General features: G+C 47.7%; 1 protein-coding gene across 2 annotated transcripts in view; it reads left to right on the top strand.

The window, feature by feature from the left end:
* Window positions 1–436: 436 nt before the first annotated feature.
* RNF4 (ring finger protein 4) overlaps window positions 437–19,798 on the top strand; it is a 36,278-nt gene continuing 16,916 nt past the window's right edge. The window contains exons 1-5 of one of the 2 annotated variants that reach the window (XM_040419207.1): window positions 437–583; window positions 5,311–5,350; window positions 12,563–12,580; window positions 13,134–13,254; window positions 15,885–15,961. In XM_040419207.1, the coding sequence (XP_040275141.1) occupies window positions 13,215–13,254; window positions 15,885–15,961 (117 nt within the window). In that variant the 5' untranslated portion in view covers window positions 437–583; window positions 5,311–5,350; window positions 12,563–12,580; window positions 13,134–13,214. Of the gene's footprint in view, window positions 584–5,310; window positions 5,351–12,562; window positions 12,726–13,133; window positions 13,255–15,884; window positions 15,962–19,798 lie in introns of both variants that reach the window. The other variant, XM_040419206.1, reaches the window with a different exon arrangement.

Raw genomic sequence — 19,798 nt, 5'->3', positions numbered from 1 at the left:
AAAATAATTCCCTTCAGGAGGGGTCTGGAAAGGTCAGTTTATTATCTGGGTAGCCTCCCTGCAGTTTGCCTGAAGACAAAAGAAAAAAAAAACTATTTAAAGGAGGACCACCCCTTTAAGTTGGATGACTGGATGGGTACACTAAAAAGTGCAGCAAAAAAAAGCAGCATTACACTATATGTTAGTATGTAACGGTGTCCCTCATTATCACCCTCTCCGTCCTTGTCTCACGCCCCTCTCCTGTACTATATATACTGATGGACTGCGTGACGTAAATAATCACGTGACTTCCTGAAGTAAGCCATCTTCATAGCTGTGCTGCCCTCTGGAGTCCAACAGAGGTAGCGCGCCCTCCTGGCACAGTGTCACGACACCATACCGGTGCGCATGCGCTTGCAATGCGCACATGCGTACTAAAGCATTTCTGCACGGACACTACAATTCCCAGAATGCTATTCACGGAAGCGGAAACCGAAACGATTTGAAAAAAAAAATAGCTAGACAGTTGCTAGTGTACCCGATGTGTCCGGGAAGGTTTTAACGTCTGGACTGGAGCGTGACCGGGAGAGAGCCGCTAATGAGGGTGAGCAGTGTCCTGAAGGGAGGAGGGGAAGAGGTGTCAGTCATGTGACCCGGTGGAGGGGCCCACACACTGACATTGCTGGGGCCCAGTGGGTTATATAGTAGGTAGGCCTCAGAGCCGGCTGGTAGAGGTCATTGAGGCTCCTGTATAGGCCCATGGGAGTCAGTGGGCTGTCTGTGTCTGGGAGAGCTGGGTGACCCACCAGTGCGGCTTTATCCAGGCCTGACACCCAGCTCTCCTAGGTTCCTGAATGCTGCATTTTCCTCTATACATCCTCCAGTCAGACGATCACATGTATATAGTGTCATGTATAGGATCCAAGATGGCTGCCCTGTGTGGAAACTGCACCCAACAGACCCTGGAGAGAGGCCTGCCGCCCCAATAGGCCTGTCACACCTCATTTTCCGCCATGTGATGCTTTACGGTAGCGTTGCAATGTCGTGGTGAGGCATATACCGCCGAGGAGATGTCACCGTCCTGTCGTTAGTTTCACTTTCCGGTCTACCTGAGAAAAACCAGGAGGAAAATATGCCTCAAAACCTCCTTGTGAACCTTCCCTAAGGCCTCTTTCACACGAGCGTGACGGATTGGGTTCGGACGCAATGCGTTTTTCGCTGAAGCCCCATTCACTTCTATGGGGCCAGGGCTGCGTAAAAAAACGCAGAATATAGAACATGCTGCGTTTTTCACGCAACGCAGAACTGATGCCTGGAAAAAAAAACAACGCTCATGTACACAGACCCATTGAAATGAATGGGTCAGGATTCAGTGCGGGTGCTATGCGTTCACGTCACGCATTGCACCCGCACGGCAAACTCACTCGTGTGAAAGGGGCCTAAAGGGTTATTCAGACGCTGCAGCTTTGTGAGGGGTCCGCGCGGTAACTGCGTCAAGAATGGACCTGTCCATTCCTGACGCAGTGCCTGAAAACAGCGTGGCAAAGATCCTCGGGCGCATGAACTGCCGTGTGACCGCCCATTGAAAACAGTGGGAGGTGGTTTCAGTGCAGATTTCGCCTAAAGGTCCATCTGGTGTTGGGGGGGGGTGAGTGAGTCCCTGCACAGCCTGACAATATCCAAGCAGTGCTGCCATTGTCAGACAGCCGCCACCCCCCCAACTGGTAACACCCATCTGGACCTTTATTTATTTATTCACGTCATTCATCAACTTCGAGAAGGGTTAATAGAGGAATGGCACATCATGGAGTCCTAACAATAGACGCCCCAGAGTTGATGTTACAGTTGGAAGGTTTGCGGTTACTTACTAAGGCCTCATGCACATGCCCGTATTGTGGCGCGCAAACACCGGGTCCGCAATATACGGGCACCGACCGTGTGCACACCACGTCGCGGGTGGGGACCCATTCAATTGAATGGGTCCGCAATCCGGAAGGTGTGGTGCAGAATGGAAGCAGTACGGAGTGCGGCAGCCGCACGGATGTTGCCCGTGCATTGGCGAGATTTTAGCAAATCTGAGGGATTTCAATGTGCAGCGTGTACATTTATGCTGTTGATTTTTTCCCTCTGCGATGCAGAGGGTGAAATATGGGGGGGAAACGGGGGCATCTCTGTGGCATTCTGCACGCTGGCACGTGTGGCTATGCCCTCTCCTGAGTATTGCACACAGCTGTTTGCTGGGAATCCTGGCCTTTTGTGTGCAGCTCACTGGTGTAGTACTGGGGGCTGCAGTATTTATTTTTACACCACAATGTGTGCTCATTACCTAAAGGCCCTGTTACACTGGGGGAGAGCAATGATTGGGACCTGCTCTCCTATGAATGTTGGATCCCGATCGTTGCCCGCTCGTCTGCTGCATTTACATTCAGTAGTACTCTCCCCTGTAGGGCTCGTGCACACAAACGTATTTTTTTGTCCATTCCATTTTTTTTTTCTTTATTTGCGGCCCTTTATGTGAAACCATGCACTTCAATGGGGCCGCAATAAAACGGAATTGACTCCGTGTGTGTTCCGTTTCCGTATGTCCGTTCTGCAAAAAAATATAGCGTTTCCTATTATTGTCCGCATAACGGACAAGGATAGGACTGTTCTATTGTGGGCTGGCGGAACGCACAGGCCGGTATCCGTGTTTTGTGGTTCCTCAATTTGTGGTCGTGTGCATGAGCCCTTAGAGTACCAGCACGGTCATGTCACAGTCGTGAAGCAGCCGCCCTGTGGCTATATGGGCCGCAGCGGGCACTGATTAAACTAAGGCTACTTTTACACCTGCGTTCAGGTGTCCGCTCGTGAGCTCCGTTTGAAGGGGCTCACGAGCGGTCCTGAACGCAGCCGTCCGGCCCTGATGCATTCTCAGTGGACGCGGATCCGCTCAGAATGCATCCGCCTGCCAGCGCTCAGCCTCCGCTCCGCTCAGTGAGCGGACACCTGAACGCTGCTTGCAGCGTTCGGGTGTCCGCCTGGCCGTGCGGAGGCGAGCGGATCTGTCCAGACTTACAATGTAAGTCAATGGGGACGGATCCGCTTGAAGATGACACCATATGGCTCAATCTTCAAGCGGATCCGTTCCCCATTGACTTTCAATGTAAAGTCTGGACGGATCCGCTCAGGCTACTTTCAGACTTAGAAAATTTTCGAAGTTATAATGCAGACGGATCCGTTCTGAACGGATGCGAACGTCTGCATTATAGGAGCAGATCCGTCTGATGAAACATCAGGCGGATCTGCTCCGAACGCTAGTGTGAAAGTAGCCTAAAGAAGTCTGCACTGTTTAGTCGCTCTGCATTGTTGATGGCCGTTGCAGATCCCAGTAGTCAGGTTGCGTAGCACGTCACCTTCTTGGTGGATTTTTATGGAGGTTTTACTGGTTCTGAAAGTATACTGGAGTTTAGTATTTGAGAATAGGGCGAGTTATTCTTTTAGGGTGGGTCTGAGTGAAGTGTGGAGGGAAGGCAGGAGGTGCGTGCCCTGGAGACTGATCTGCTCTTAAGGGCTCATGCAAATGGCCATTGACGTTTTTGCAGACCGCAAAATTGCAGAAAGTCAAGATCGTCAAATCACGGACACAGGGCGTGTGCATTCTGCATTTTACGTAACGGAACAGCCGGCCCCTAATAGAACAGTCCTATCCTTGTCCTATTATTGTCCGCATTACAGACAAGTGTTTTTTTTTTTTTGTTTTTTTTGTGGAACGGCTCACAGACGCAGAATGCACACCGAGTCAATTCCGTTTTTTTGCTGCCCCATTGAAGAAATGGTTCCACATATGGGCTGCAAAAAAAACGAAATGGACATAGAAAAAAAAAATCCGTTAGTGTGCATGAGCACTAATGGGGCTCATGCACAAAAGATATGCCTCAGACAGCGGCATATCTTTTATAAGATGTAAGGGTCGGGCATGGAAGAATTCAGCATGTCCGATCACAACAGATGTTTCTCAACATCATCTGGAGGGGGGGTTAGTCAGGGGGTCCCAATGCACATAAGATAGTCGGCCAGTCCTGATGTAGTCAGTGGGGCTCAGCCAACCTTTGAGTGTCTGGGAGCTTTTACTCCAGTCAGAACAAAGGATCGGGCATGGTTATATGTAACATGCCCGCTCCTTCTTTCACCATACACATAAGCTAGTCCTGTCAAAATCGGTGGGCTCACTTCGCTCTTTGTGTATGACGGTCGCTATGATGGAGCCTCTTTGACATTTGGATTCACAGGTGACTAATGTAAAGTGGAGGGCGACATAATAATAACGGATAGACAGAATACACGGACGGAACTGCTTGGGTAAGAAAGCCACGGCTAAGCAGGCCATGCTGGGAGTTGTAGTTTTGCAACAGCTGGAGGGACACAGGTTGGGCGCTAACACTAAACGGTAGCAGAGCAAGTGCTGTATGTGTAGTCTTCATGGCCGCAGGTTGTGCCCCAAGGGGTTTGTGAGAGACCTAGAATGCAGCAGATGCCACTCGCTGTGGAGCACCCGGGGGATATGTACATCTCGATGATAGAAATTGGTTTGCATGTGGCAAATACAATAGAAGAACGTCAGCCGATCCTGCAGATTTAGGCAGGATGGGCCAACCATCTAAGGCCGGGTTTCCACCACATTTAGCCCTCTGCTGGGCTTTCCTTCGGGGGCATACGTTTGAATACTTGAAAGCTGGGCCATACAATAAGGCTCAGTTCACACCTGAGCGTTTTACAGCGCGTTCCTACGCGCTGTAAAACGCTCAACAAGGAGAAACCAATGCTTCCCTATGGGAATGGTTCTCACCTGGGCGTTTTACAGCGCGTACGATCGCGCTGTAAAACGCCCGACGCTCACACAAGTACAGGAGCGTTTTTTTGGGCGCTTGTCGCGCGTTCCCGTACATAGACTTTCGGGAACGCGCGACACTGTGTGCACACTTGTCTCTGTATGCGCGCTTGTAAACGTCCGTACAATCGCGCATACAGAGCGCTCCTTTCAGAACGCTCAGGTGTGAACTGAGCCTAAAGGCACAACCCACCGACGCTCGGAGCTGTCGTAGATTTCTGGTTAGGCACACGGACTGCCAGAGAGTGCACCTCATCCTCCAGCAGCGCAGGGGATATCAAGGCTGCGCGTAGGATAAATCTTCCCCTTGGTGTCTGCGCCAAGTTCTCTTCCGAGCCTTGCACAGATGTAGAGTGCACGTCTCCCTCAGGTGACATCTTGGTATGGGCAGAGCTGAGAGATGGTCCTGCTGTGCTGACCCTGATGCCTGTTAATAATTCCATGTTTCTGGCTTATTTTGGCAGGTCGGCGAAAGAACATCTGGTTTGCTGGTCTCTTGAAAAGGTTAGTTCCCGTGTTTATAGCCTATGAAGGTTTTCTCTTGTCATATCCAAAGTAACAGTCGTGTATTTGGAAGCTTTATAAACGGATATGCAGCGTAGTGCTGGGCGCCTAGTATCCTCCGCAGTGCCATGTCCACTGGGCCAGGGCACAGAATCGTGTTGGGGCAGTCTTGTAGTCCACCGTCACCTCTTCAACGCCTAGCCTTCCCATAGTGACCTCATTGTATAGCAGTGCTCGCAGGTTGTTCTGTATTCAGCCTTCGGCCTAGTGCACAAGGCTGTATTATGGCTCTGTACCACCTCCAGACTGTGCAGAGCCGAAACCCAAAGACTGTTATAATATAGCCTCTATATATAATATATAAATATGTGTGTGTATATATATATATATATATATATATTCCTATATTATAATACTGATATATTGCCTCCCATATGCATCCGATTCCACATGGAGGCATATAGAGTTTGCCTCCGGGTGCACCTCTGAGGCCAGTGATTGGTAGCAGCCGTCTCATGTTGTCAACATGGCAGCACCGCAGCAGTCAGGTAAACGGAGCCCGTCCGTGTGGTGGTGCTGGGTCTCCCAGGTAAGTACTTACCAGTTCTTTATTGCAGGTGGAATCCAAGGGTTGTCCAGTTTCCACCAGACAACCCCTTTAAGCAAGGACTATCTTTCCTTTATGACTACTGGGGCACTGCTTTGCTATTTCTGTTGGGGGGGGGGATTGATTAAACGGGATGACTTATCCTCAGGGTAAGGACTCATGCACACGACTGTATTTTCTTTCCGTGTCCGCTTTTTTGCGGACCATATGCAGAACCATTCATTTCTAGGGGCCAGTTGTTCCGTTTCGCAAAATACGGAATGCACACGGACGTCATCCGTATGTTTTGCGGACCGAAAAATACATACGGTCGTGTGCATGAGCCCTAAGCCATTAGTATCAGATCAACTCTGGGTCCGACTCCCAAAACAGGGAGGAAAATTACAACTGATTGTCCCATTTAAGTGAACGGGGCGAGCAGTTGTAATTTCCCCGCACCACCTCCACAAGCTGGACGGCATGCAGCTAAGCAGTAAAGAAGATGCAGCTCTCGCGCCAGCGACACGACCTCTTCAAACAGCTGATTGGCGAGTGCGCCAGGGGTGGCTCTCCCGCCGATTTGATATTGCTGACCTATCTTGAGGTTAGGTCATCAATATTGAGCTCCCGGAAAACCCCTTTAAATGCAGGTACACTTGCGTTTAATGGATTTGGCAGGCTGTACTGGCACAGGATACAGTTCACTGGATCCAGCCTAGCCAGATACTGACTTTGGCTGCCAGGCCCCATTGACTATAATTGGATCCGGGTGGTTTCCAGTATGAGTGCTGTGTTTCAGCCAGACTAAAACCGTTGCATGCAACGTTTTTTTCCATTTCATCCACCATGACGGCCCACATTGACCCTTGACCTCTGTAGGGGCAGGAACACATAGAGAGTTTAAATTCCCCCCACCCCTCCACCTCCTCAGTGCTTTCCTGCCCCTACAGGGGCCAACATGTAGAGAGAGCCCTCCTTCCTGGAGGGTAGCAAGCTTTATTCTTTTACAGGAATCTCCTGCTGGCCTCCCACGGCAGGGGCTAAGGCTGGCCAGCTTGGAGCAACGAGGACCCTCGTCTTAGCTTATGCTGAGGCCTGCGGTCCTTCCCTACCTCAGACTTCCTTCCCTCTTCTGGGTAATAGTCGGGGGTGCCGGCTTCACAAGGCGCCTCGCGCGCGGCGCTTGGCGTCCTTCCTTACAGATGACCGGCAGCAGGAGTGGTGCGGCGCATGAAGCGCATTATGGGCGGGCCGGGCGGCGCACGTACCTTTTTTCTACAAGCTGGTGCGGCGCAGGCTTACGCTATCAGTCGAGGGCGCTGCTTGATGACGTCAGACGCCGGGACAGAATTTAAAAAGACCGCGGTATCAGCCTTTGACTGCTGCACCGCGATGTCTGAAGCACCTACTCCTCGCCAGGAAGGCTCTGACCCTTCGGCCATCAGTACAGTGAGTCCCCTCTGGGGGGAAATTGTATTTTTAAATTTCTACTTCTGTTACAATTCTGAATACGGTATATCTGGTTGCTTCCTCCAGGGCAGCAAAGATTCTAAAACTAAAGCAAAGCTCTCAAAGTGCTGTGCATGCTCAAGAAGGTTACCTGAAAATTACAAAAAGAGGCTGTGCAAGCCTTGCACTGCTGAAATATGGAAGGAAGAGCAACCAGATATCCTGTCCGAAATGAAAACTTTTATTACGGACGAAATCAAATCTTCTTTGGCCACTATGTCTGTTCCTACTAGTGTCCCTAACCCTCCCAAGAAACGCAAACTGTCGGTCGTCTCCTCATCTGAGGGCGAGGATGTAGAGGAAGCTTCCGTCACATCCAGACAGATTCCTGCTGAGGACCCCTTGTCCGGGGGGGAAATTTTGGAGGAGGACAAAAAATATTTTTTCTCCACAGACGAGATGGAAGATTTACTCAGAGCAGTCAGGTCCACAATGGGAATCGAGGATACCCCTAGACCCCGGACCGTTCAAGATGAAATGTTTGGCGGCCTTAGATCCAAGACTTCCATCGTCTTCCCTATAAACGAGAATATACGGGAAATGATAATGGAGGAGTGGGCAGATCCTGAGAAGAGATTAGGTGTCCCCAAGGAGTTCAGGAACCGACTCTGCTTTGACCCAGCAGAAAGCACAATATATAATCAGACCCCCAAAGTCGACATACAGGTTGCGAAGGTTGTAAAGAAAACCGCTCTTCCTTTTGAGGATTCTTCCCAATTGGGTGATCCAATGGACAGAAAAGCAGACGGGCTCCTAAAAAGATCCTGGGAATCAGCAATGTTTGGGGTAAAAGCAAACATTGCAGCAACTTCAGTAGCCAGGGCTATGTATATATGGTTGGGGGAGTTGGACGAACACCTAAAAAATAAGACCCCTAGAGAAGAAATCAGGGAGTCTATTCCACTCCTTCGTTCCGCCACAGCATTCTTAGCGGATGCCTCCGCGGAATCCATCCGCTTCTCAGCCAAAGACGCTGCTCTCTCTAACGCAGCCAGGCGAGCATTATGGATGAAAGCATGGTCAGGGGACAAGGCATCCAAAGCCAAACTCTGTTCTATCCCATTTTCTGGGGAGTTTGTCTTTGGGCCCACTCTAGATAAAATTCTAGAGGGAGCAGCGGATAAGAAAAAGGGATTTCCGGAGGACAAGGAGTCTAGAAAGAAGCCCTTTCGTCAGTTCCAGCCCCAGCAAAGATCCTACAGGGGGAAAGGAAAAACGGGCAGATGGAGCTATCCCAAAGGGGGAAGAGGGAGAGGCTTCATCCTCAATCCCCAAAACCGACAAAATAAACAGCAATGACGCCAGAGTAGGGGGGAGACTAAGGGGGTTTTTTCCATCTTGGGAGCAGATCACCTCAAATCCCTGGGTTCTAAACGTAGTCTCTCAAGGCTACAAAATAGAATTCACTTCAATCCCCCCAAGAAGATTCTGCATCTCATCCCAGAGCAAAACAGAACTTCCAAAAATATGGCAGGGCGTCCGAGACCTCTTAGATCTAGGGGTAATTCAGAGGGTCCCGCAACTAGAACAAAGGAAAGGCTTCTACTCCACCCTCTTCCTAGTAAAGAAACCAGACCAATCCCTGCGAACCATCATAAACCTAAAACCTCTAAACAGATCCATCTTATACAGGAAATTCAGGATGGAAACCATCACATCCACTATTCCCCTAATACAGAAAGGAGCGTTTATGTCGTCAATCGACCTCAAAGACGCATACTACCATATCCCTATCCATCATCTTTCTCAAAAGTACTTAAGATTCTCCCTAAAAGGGCCGGACGGCTTGATCCACCATTTTCAGTATGTCGCCCTCCCTTTCGGCATCTCCTCGGCCCCCAGGGTCTTCACAAAGGTGGTAGTGGAAATGGTGGCCTATCTTCGTCAGGAAGGCATAACAATTATCCCATACCTAGACGACTTCCTTATTCTTGGCAATACAGAAGCCGAAAATCTGTCTGCAACTCGGAGATTCTCAGAGTTCCTAGAAAGTCTGGGTTGGATCATAAATATAAAAAAATCCACGCTGATTCCATCCAGAAGAATAAGATTCCTAGGCGTAGAACTGGACTCAGCCCTGTTAAAGACCTTTCTCCCCCAGGACAAAACCGTAGCATTAATAGAGAAGATCCGAATATTTCAGAGTTCTCACAGATGCTCCATCAGACGGTCCATGAGTCTTCTCGGAAGTCTAACTGCCTGCATCCCCTCGGTTGCCTGGTGCCAAAGCCACACAAGGGTAATCCAAAATTGGATCCTAAGTGTATGGGATGGAAGACAGATAAACCTAGACAAAGATGTATGGATTCCTCAGTCCGTAAAATCAGATCTAAGCTGGTGGAAAGAAAGAAGAAGGCTGCTTGGAGGTCTACAGTGGCGAAACTATCCGGCCGTTCAGGTAATAACAGACGCAAGTCTCGAAGGCTGGGGAGCAAAAATAGGAGACCACCTTCTACAGGGTGCTTGGCCAGAAGACATAAGGAGAAGATCCTCCAATTACAGAGAGCTGTACGCTGTCCTCAAAGCTTTAACAAAAGGAGAGGACCTACTGAGGGGGCCATCATCTAAAAATTCTATCCGACAATACCACAGCTGTGGCATACCTACGACACCAAGGAGGGACAAGGTCACGCCTGTTGGGTGCTGTAGCAATGAGAATCTTCTCCTGGGCAGAAGAGAACACCTTGTCGCTCTCCGCCATCCATTTAAAGGGCTGCGAAAACACAGTAGCAGACTACCTGAGCAGGGAAAAAATAGATCCAGGGGAATGGTCCCTGAACCGAAAAATCTTCCAGAGGATCTCAAAAAGATGGGGTCATCCGGAAGTAGACTTATTCGCTTCAAGAAAGAATACGCAGGTAGAATGCTTTTGCTCCCTAAACCAAGAGGACGGTCCATGGGCAATAGACGCCCTATCAATTCAGTGGAGTTGGAGACTAGCTTATGCATTTCCCCCGATACCACTACTACCGCGAGTCATCCAGAAGCTTCGAGGAGAACCAACTACTCTCATCCTAATAGCCCCCCTGTGGCCAAAGAGGAGCTGGTTCTCTACTCTAAGACAGCTATCGCTGGAGGATCCCTGGGAAATTCCTTTTCAGAGAGACATCTTAGTCCAGGGCCCACTTCTGCATCCAGACCCAGGAATCTTCAGACTGGCAGCATGGATCCTGAGAGCGAAACCTTAAAGAACAGAGGCCTGTCAGATAAGGTGATTCTCACGCTCAAGGCCAGTAGGAAAAAAGTGACATCTTCCATCTATTTAAAAATATGGAAAAGATACTGTTCTTGGTTAGGAATTGATCGCCTGGACACCTCCTCTCCCCCCATAAACAAGATTCTGGACTTCCTCCAGAGCGGACTGGAATTAGGTCTGAGACCTAGTACTCTGAAAGTACAAATATCAGCCCTCAGTACCTTCTACGACTGCTGCTTAGCCAATCACAGATGGGTCAGGAGATTTATTAGAGCAGCTTCATGGTTAAGACCCACCCTTAAATCTAGAGCTCCAACTTGGGACTTGAACATCGTCCTAGAAGGCCTAACAAAGCCTCCGTTCGTACCGTTATCAGAGATCTCCTTAAAACACCTTTCTCTGAAAACTGCTTTCCTGATAGCAATTACTTCAGCAAGACGTATTGGAGAACTTCAGGCCCTATCCTGCAGGGAACCATATCTCCAAATTTGTAATGATCACATCCGCCTAACGCTCGACCCTGGTTTCCTCCCTAAAGTAGTCTCCTCCTTCCACCAGGAACAGGAAATTTTTCTACCTTCTATCACTAGGTCCGAAGTTGCAGGGTCTGATGATAACTTGTATCTCTTAGACGTTAAGGATACGGTAATTCAATACCTGGAGGCTACCAGGGCTCTTAGAATAGACAATAATCTACTAGTTCAATTCTCTGGGAAAAATAAAGGGAAGAAGCTAGCCAAATCCTCCATAGCTAGATGGATCAGGTCCACCATCGAGTATTGCTACAGGATACAGGGCAGGCCCAGTCCCGGCAATATTAAAGCCCACTCCACTAGGGCCACTGCCTCCTCTTGGGCTGAAAAGAGGCGTCTCACTAGACCAGATTTGTAGGGCTGCAACCTGGGCTAGCACAAACACCTTTGTAAGACACTATCGCCTTAATCTTCCGGACTCTAATGAGTCTCTTTTTGGTCGGAAGATTATACAGGCCATATCCCCACCCATGTAGTCATTTGATACGTCTCAATGTGGGCCGTCATGGTAGATGAAATGGAAAAACCGCAATTAGACTTACCGGTAATTCCGTTTCCTTGAATCCACCATGACGGCCCCGTACTATTCCCATCCCAAAAAAAAAAAAGAAAAAGAAAACACACATATTATATATGTAGTAAGTAAATAAATAAATAAATATATATATAAAATACGAGTTTAAGGGTATGAATCAATATCTTTTACTCTTTTCCACCTTTCGGATAATTTGTAAAGCACTGAGGAGGTGGAGGGGTGGGGGGAATTTAAACTCTGTGTTCCTGCCCCTACAGAGGTCAAGGGTCAATGTGGGCCGTCATGGTGGATTTAAGGAAACGGAATTACCGGTAAGTCTAATTGCGGTTTTTTTGTCTCGCTGAAAACCGGCACTAATGCTGGAAAGTGGCCGGATCCCATTATAGTTAATTGGGTCAGGAGGTGATGGTCAGTATCTGGCTAGGCCAAATCCAGTGACCTTTGGCAGGCTGTGTCGTATCGGTTAAACGCTTTACTTCTCTTCCCACTTGTATAAAGTACCAAGGTAAGTGGGCAGGGTTAGACATGAGATGGCGCCCCCACTGGCCAAACAGATTTACTGTAATTTGTCAGAAATTGGTATAAAATTATAGCCCAAATCTACGCCTGCCCAAAGCATAGATTTCAATTTCTGGTGCAGGGACAGGCAAAGATGTGTCTGGCATATTAAGAGGGGTGCACCGCTTACTCCGGCGTCCTTTGGTGTAAGACTGGCGTACAGATGGCTCAGATGAATTCTGCAACCTATTCAAATGTTACCGAAATTCTGCTGGCTACTAGCTCTGGGTAAACCCTCTGTGTACTTCCTATAGAAATATTGTTTAATGCGGCGCTGTCCATGTTTCTTTTACAGGTCTTGAAGAGCCACCTTGTAAGAACTTGGATTTTTCTCTGTCATTGTCCTCTCCGAGAAGCCCTGCACGCTAAGGAGCTGAGTCGTACTCTTTCTGCACTCTTTATGATGTTTCTATCACTTTTCTGTGTCTAACTTGCTCTCCAAAGCCACCATGAGCTCAGTGAGTATTCTAGTTGGGGGTCTGAACATTTTGCCGGTTGAAAAAAATAAATAAATAAACGCCCACCAAAACCATTCTGCTTGTAGTATGCCAATGCTAACCGCTGCCTTAATTAACGATTTAACCCTTGTGTCTCCCTCACAATACTGCCTGTGGTCCTGGCTGGTGGAGGAGATGTTCTAGCACTGATGCATTGGAGGTTGCCTTTTACTGAGCTATTCACACTCATTTACCCCAATAGGACACAGGGAGAGGGGTTGTCGTGGACATTATCTGAAACTATTTTTCTTGTGTTTTTTTTATTTTTTATTAAATGGGCAAAATGAGGTCATGACTGGCTCCCAGGATCACATTGACTATTTGGTGGAATGCTTCGGATCTTTAATTTTCCATTTTCTTGGTGCTTAGGGTCAGAGAAAACGTAAGGCATCAGAGGGCAAATCGCGTTCTTCTCAGAGAAGGAGGAGAGGTGCGAGTACAACCAGCTCAATGGCGACAGTGGCTGAACCCATTGAAGTTGAAGAAAGCGGTATGTGTGCCCTGTGAACCTGCTTTGGGCAGAGTATTTGTTTGTGATCCTAATGTTCATGTAATTGTACAGTCGTCTTTCCAGTAAACTGTTGAACATGCTGAAAGCTTGTCTGTTTCCATCCCAGATTCAAATGCTACGACCCTTGCAAACATTTATTTATTTTATTACCCAATAAATGAAAAATAAAGCAACATTGCAATAGATGTCAATCCCTTAATCCACCATGACATACCTGTACATCATGAGCATGAAGGTAATGTGTATGGAGCTCTCCTCAAACATGGCGGGTGCCCTCTGGGTAATACAGCAGCCACTCGTTGGCAGTGGCCGTGAATAGAGATGACTTCAATTCCGGTTATTTCCATCTTGGACATTGGGTGCATATCGCTGGGATATGTTCCCAATGTTCTATACTTAGAATGGAGCACGCAAAGTGGCGGAGGGCACACCGTGCATATGTGTCCGCCCTCCATTCATTTCTATAGGAGCGGAGCGCTCGACTCTTTTCGGAACTCTCATTGAAATGAATAGGAAGCGCACCATGCAAGCACAGCCACCACTTCATTTACAGAATTAGGGCTCAGCTATTTTCAGAAGTCCCATAGAAATGAATGGAGGGCGGCCGCACATGCCCGGTGCACACACCGACGCTCTGCGGGCTCCTTTCTAAGTATAGGTGTGGGTACCAAAGGTGAGACACGCACCTATCAAACTTTGGGGGCATATCCTAGCGATATGCCCCCAATCTGTAAGGTTGGAATACCCCTTTAACCCCTCAGATGTTGCTGTCATTGGTGACCACGGCATCTGTGGGGGATTGGACAGAGAGAGGGGGCTCAAAGGACCCACAGCGACTTAGAATCATCCCCTTTCCAAATTTATATATTCAATTAAAAATAGTTGGTATTGCTGCGCCTGAAAATGCCCAAACTATAAAAATATAAAAACATTGATTGTGTGCAGTAAATGCTGTAACAAGGAAAAAATAAAAATAGCTAATTTGCTGTTTTTGATCATGCCCATTGTCTCCCCCCCCCCCAAAAAAATATTTTTTTAAATGAATAAAAAGTGATCAACAAATCCGATGTAGCCCCGCAACAAATAAGCCCTCGCACAGATCTCTATATGGAAAAATTAAAAGGTTATGGCTGTCAGAATATGGCGAAGGTGAAATTGCTTTTTAAAATTATATGGTGTTATTAATGAATAAAACTTATCCCACAAAAAAAATCCCTCTTATCGCTATGTGACTGGTAAATAAAAAAACAAAACAAAAAAGGTGGGGAGAAAAAAACACAAAAATGAAAATAGTCCCTGTCCGTAAAGGGTTTGTTCGGGTTCAGAGCTTCAGATATTTTCACCCAGGCAGCCCCCCTGATGCTAGCATCAGAGCATCTAATGCTCCGATGCGCTCCCTTGCCCTGCACTGGATCGCGCAGGGCACGGGCAGTGTGTTCGGTGACGTCATCGGCTCTGATGGGTGTGCTTTAGCGCTGCCCTAGCCGTTTTACTTGTTAGGGTAGCGCTAAATCCCGCCGATCAGTGCCGGTGACGTCACCGGGCTTCCTGGCTGCCCCATGGAGAGCCCCAGTACATCACCGGAACTCCTGAAAATGCCTTTAGCGGTTAACTAAAAATGTCCCACTGTGTTGTCTATACAGCTCCTGTGCAGACCTATGTGTCTCCATAGTAACGGCAGCAAACGAACCCTGTGCAGTCTGATCCTGCAGTCATCCACCCTTCTGCCTGTCCTCTACTTCTACCAAATAGTTGTTTGCTATTGATTTCCATGGAAACCATTGGTTTGTAGAAGGACTGTAAAAAAAAAAAATAACTAAGCATTTTAATTAAGATGTACTGCAGAGTTCTTCCATTTTTCATTTTAGATTTTAGTGGCACAAAAAAAAATGTTTATGAAGGTGGACACATACCTTTTATCAGTGGAGATCGGACACCCAAGACCCCCGCCGATCAGCTGTTTGAGAAGGCACCGCCGCTCCTGTGAGTGCCGCGGCCTTCTCGCAGCTTACCAAGGCCATGTGACGACACGTTCATCGGTCTTGTGGCCTAGGTGCAGCTAGGAAGTGAATGGGGCTGAGTGCGATACCAAGCGCATCCACTATACAATGTGCGGCGCTGTTCTTGGTGAGCTGCAAGAAGAAGGCCATGGCGACTGTGAGCGCAGGGGCCCTGTCAAGCAGCTGAACGGCAGGGGTCCCGGGTGCCAGACCACCACGGATCAGATACTGATGACCTACCCTGAGGATAGGTAATCGGTATTAAAATGTCGGAAAACCCCTTTAAAAAGACAAGTCGCCAATCAATCCCTGCCTGTTCAGAGCTTTAAATGATGGGATGCACAGCTGACATTCAGTATGAACAACTTTGCAACGACCGCACCCAATAACCACAGAGAATATGCAACGTGACGTATCAACTTTTCTACAGATATCTGCCATTGTTTGGCATTTTGTTACATGGGTGATTCATAAAGTCCCCGATGGTCAACAGGAAGTGGTCAAAATTGTCCAAAAGCCAGCGTTTTTCAAATGACTCAGCTGAGGAAACCTAATATTTTCTTCTTTCCGCACTGTGATGAGCTTTACATATTTATTTTTTTTGGACAGGAGAGGAAGTTGTTGATCTGACGTGCGAATCATTAGAGCCAGTGGTTGTCGACTTAACACATAATGACTCTGTGGTTGTAAGTGCTTCCTTACTCTTAAATACTCTGTAAAGCTACATACACATCAGGGTTTTGAGATCCGCCATGCTGTTCCTCTGCCGGATTTCAAAACGCTCGTATGAACTCAGCCTAAGACTTGGTCGTCTTGGTGATTATAGCACTTATGCTATAGGTTATCATTGCCCGAGCTGGCAGCATATACACGTGCCGTTAGCACTACTGATAAGGGGCAGTTTTGTCTACTGCAATTAAAGTGAAACTCTCTCACGGGACAGACACTCTGCGGATTTCCGTGTGGGGAACTCCATAGTGTTTTACAGTACCAGCAACGTGAATGGGACTTTCACAAATTGTATTTCACACACTTCTGGAAAAATCTTAAGAAATTCACGGCATGAGGAGAATTTCACTCTCTGCAGTGAACAAGGTTAAATCCATGGCAAAATCCACAACAAACCCGCACATAAGGCTACTTTCACAACTGCGCTTTCCGTTTCGTTCTGTTTTGTCCCCATTCATTGTTAATGGGGACAAAACTGAACGAAACGGAATGCTCCAGAATGCATTCCGTTCTGTTTGGTTGCGTCCCCATTGTGGACAGAATAACGCTGCAAGCTGCGTTTTTCTGTCCGCGATGTGTGGAGCAAGACAAATCCGTCATGATCCACAATGCAAGTCAATGGGAAAGGATCGGTTTTCTTTGACACAATAGAAAACGGACGCGTCCCCCATTGACTTTCAATGGTGTTCATGACGGATCCGTCTTCGCTATTTTAAAGATAATACAACCGGATCCATTCATAACGGATGCAGACGGTTGTATTATCGGGACGGAAGCGTTTTTTTGCAGATCCATAACAGATCCAGCAAAAAAGCTGTTGTGAAAGTAACCTAACGTATGTGGATTTTTATAATGTCCTGTGTGTGCCTACACATTGGATAGAAGCAGATTGATCATATAACTGAGGCAGCCATACCAATTTTTATTAACTTTAGGCCACTAATTGCGGATCCACAAAACACAGATGCCGGCCGTGTGCGTTCTGCATTGTGCAGAACGGAACGTCCGGCACTCAATAGAACAGTCTTATCCATGTCTGTGACACAGACAAGGGTAGGACTGTTCTATTGAGTGCCGGACAGTAGGACATGTTCTATTTTTTTTTTTAATGTGAATGGGTCCGCATCCGAGCCGCAAAAAATGCTGCTCAGATGCGGATCCAAACCACAGGCGTGTGCATGAGGCCTTAACTGTGCATGGCATTCCTTAAAATTACTAACACATATTCATATGATAAGGAAATCTTTTAGTGGCCACAGGTAGCATTCGACATACTGTATACTACTAATTGCCAGTCTGCGCCTGTGCTTGCAACCTGAAACAGTGGAAGCCCAGCTGCAGCTGGCAATTAGGGGTAAATCACAGGCACTACCCATGACTACCAATAGGCAAAATTGGGATCAAGCACCTATATGGCAGCCTCTGACTTTCCATTGAGCCACCCCAGCCACACAAATATCCCTGTGAAGGAAGCGCATTACAAATGTTTGTCATTGTCATGTCTGGCGCTTAAAGGGTAACTTTATTTTTTTATATAGTGTAGGGACAGGGATGTTAAACTTTTTTGTCATGTACTTTTTATTAGGGAAAGGGATTTATATATTATTATTTTTCTAGAAAACAGGTGTGTAAAGAGTCTTCTTGGCAAAGCCCCAACAGCGTTCTAAGGAGGGTCTGTCTTCAGTGTTTTACTGAGTGCTGAAGACGCCTGTGTGTAACATGCAGAGGCTTCTAGCCTTCCTAGTCACTACACCAGTACTTGACTATGTACACGTGGTGTAACAATCACTGCCCATCACTCACTGACTTGTTAGGCTACTTTCACACTGGCGTTTTGGCTTTCCGTTTGTGAGATCCGTTTAGGGCTCTCACAGGGTGTCCAAAACGGATCAGTTTTGCCGTAATGCATTCTGAATGGAAAAGGATCCGCTCAGAATGCATCAGTTTGCCTCCGTTCCGTCTCCATTTTGCTTTGGAGGCGGACACCAAAACGCTGCCGAAACTGAGCCAAACTTCACTGACTCAATCTTGCACAATAGAAAACGTCTTGGCTATGTTAAAGATAATACAAACAGATCCGTTCTGAACGGATGTAGACGGTTGTATTATCTGAACGGATCCGTCTGTGCAGATCCATGACTGATCCGCACCAAACGCAAGTGTGAAAGTAGCCTTACACATAGGGGTCTTCAGCGCTCAGTAGAAGACTGAAGACAGACTCTACCTAATGACTTTCAATTAGAGCTTTGCTAAAAAAAAAAAAAAATTATAATTATTTAAGCAACAGTTACAATTGGTCTTGTGACAGTTAATTTATTTAAAAAAATTGTATGGACTTTTCTTTTATGGTTAAAGGCCTCTTTCACACTTGCGTTGTCCGGATCCGGCGTGTACTCCACTTGCCGGAATTACACGCCGGATCCGGAAAAACGCAAGTGTACTGAAAGCATTTGAAGACGGAACCGTCTTCCAAATGCGTTCAGTGTTACTATGGCACCCAGGACGCTATTAAAGTCCTGGTTGCCATAGTAGGAGCGGGGAGCGGTATACTTACAGTCCGTGCGGCTCCCGGGGCGCTCCAGAGTGACGTCAGAGCGCCCCATGCGCATGGATGACGTGATCCATGTGATCACATGATCCATGCGCTTGGGGCGCCCTGACGTCACTCTGGAGCGCCCGGGGAGCCGCACGGACGGTAAGTATACTGCTCCCCCGCTCCCCACTACACTTTACCATGGCTGCCAGGACTTTAGCGTCCCGGCAGCCATGGTAACCACTCTGAAAAAGCTAAATGTCGGCTCCGGCAATGCGCCGAAACGACGTTTAGCTTAAGGCCGGATCCGGATCAATGCCTTTCAATGGGCATTAATTCCGGATCCGGCCTTGCGGCAAGTGTTCCGGATTTTTGGCCGGAGCAAAAAGCGCAGCATGCTGCGGTATTTTCTCCGGCCAAAAAACGTTCCGTTCCGGAACTGAAGACATCCTGATGCATCCTGAACGGATTTCTCTCCATTCAGAATGCATTAGGATAATCCTGATCAGGATTCTTCCGGCATAGAGCCCCGACGACGGAACTCTATGCCGGAAGACAAGAACGCAAGTGTGAAAGAGCCCAAAGTTAGGGGTGCACCGAAATGAAAATTCTGGTCCGAAACCGAAAATTCAGGATGCCCTTGACCGAAAACCAAAACCGAAACTGCCTTTTTGCCCAAATACTTTTAAAATACTTTTTTTTTTTAATGATTTTATTAATAATTCTTTTTCATGAATGAAATTCATCTGTGGGTGGCGCTGTTATGGAGGGGGGGATATGTGCACTGTTATAGGCATAACAGTGCACAGATCCCTTTCCCCATAACAGTGCACAGATCCCCCCTCCCCATAGAAGTGCCATAGACCGATCCCCCTACCCATAACAGCCCCGGCCCTGCTGCTCACAGCAGACTAATCACTCACTGCATCTTTATTTTACCTTACAAACGTGACGCTCCAGTAACAACTCTGCAGGCAGAGCGAAGGGCGGCGTAACGTCACTTACTCACGTGACGCACCTGCTCCGCCCACTTTATGAATGAAGGAGGCGGAGCAGGCGCGTCATGTGAGTAAGTGACGTTAGGCCGCCCTCCGCTCTGCCTGCAGAGTTGTTACTGGAGCGTCGCGATTGTAAGGTAAAATAAAGATGCAGTGACTTAAAGTAAACCGCCCGCCCGGCGCGGGGGAAAAATCCCAAAAAATCCCAAACCCCATATTTTCTGCTGATATGTACCAATATCGGCCGAAATGGATTAGGCCCA

This window comes from Bufo bufo, chromosome 2, assembly GCF_905171765.1.
Source record: "Bufo bufo chromosome 2, aBufBuf1.1, whole genome shotgun sequence".
In the NCBI taxonomy this organism is placed as follows: Eukaryota; Metazoa; Chordata; class Amphibia; order Anura; family Bufonidae; genus Bufo; species Bufo bufo.
Note: the sequence above shows the minus strand (reverse complement) of the source record. Positions and strands in the feature narration are given on the sequence as shown.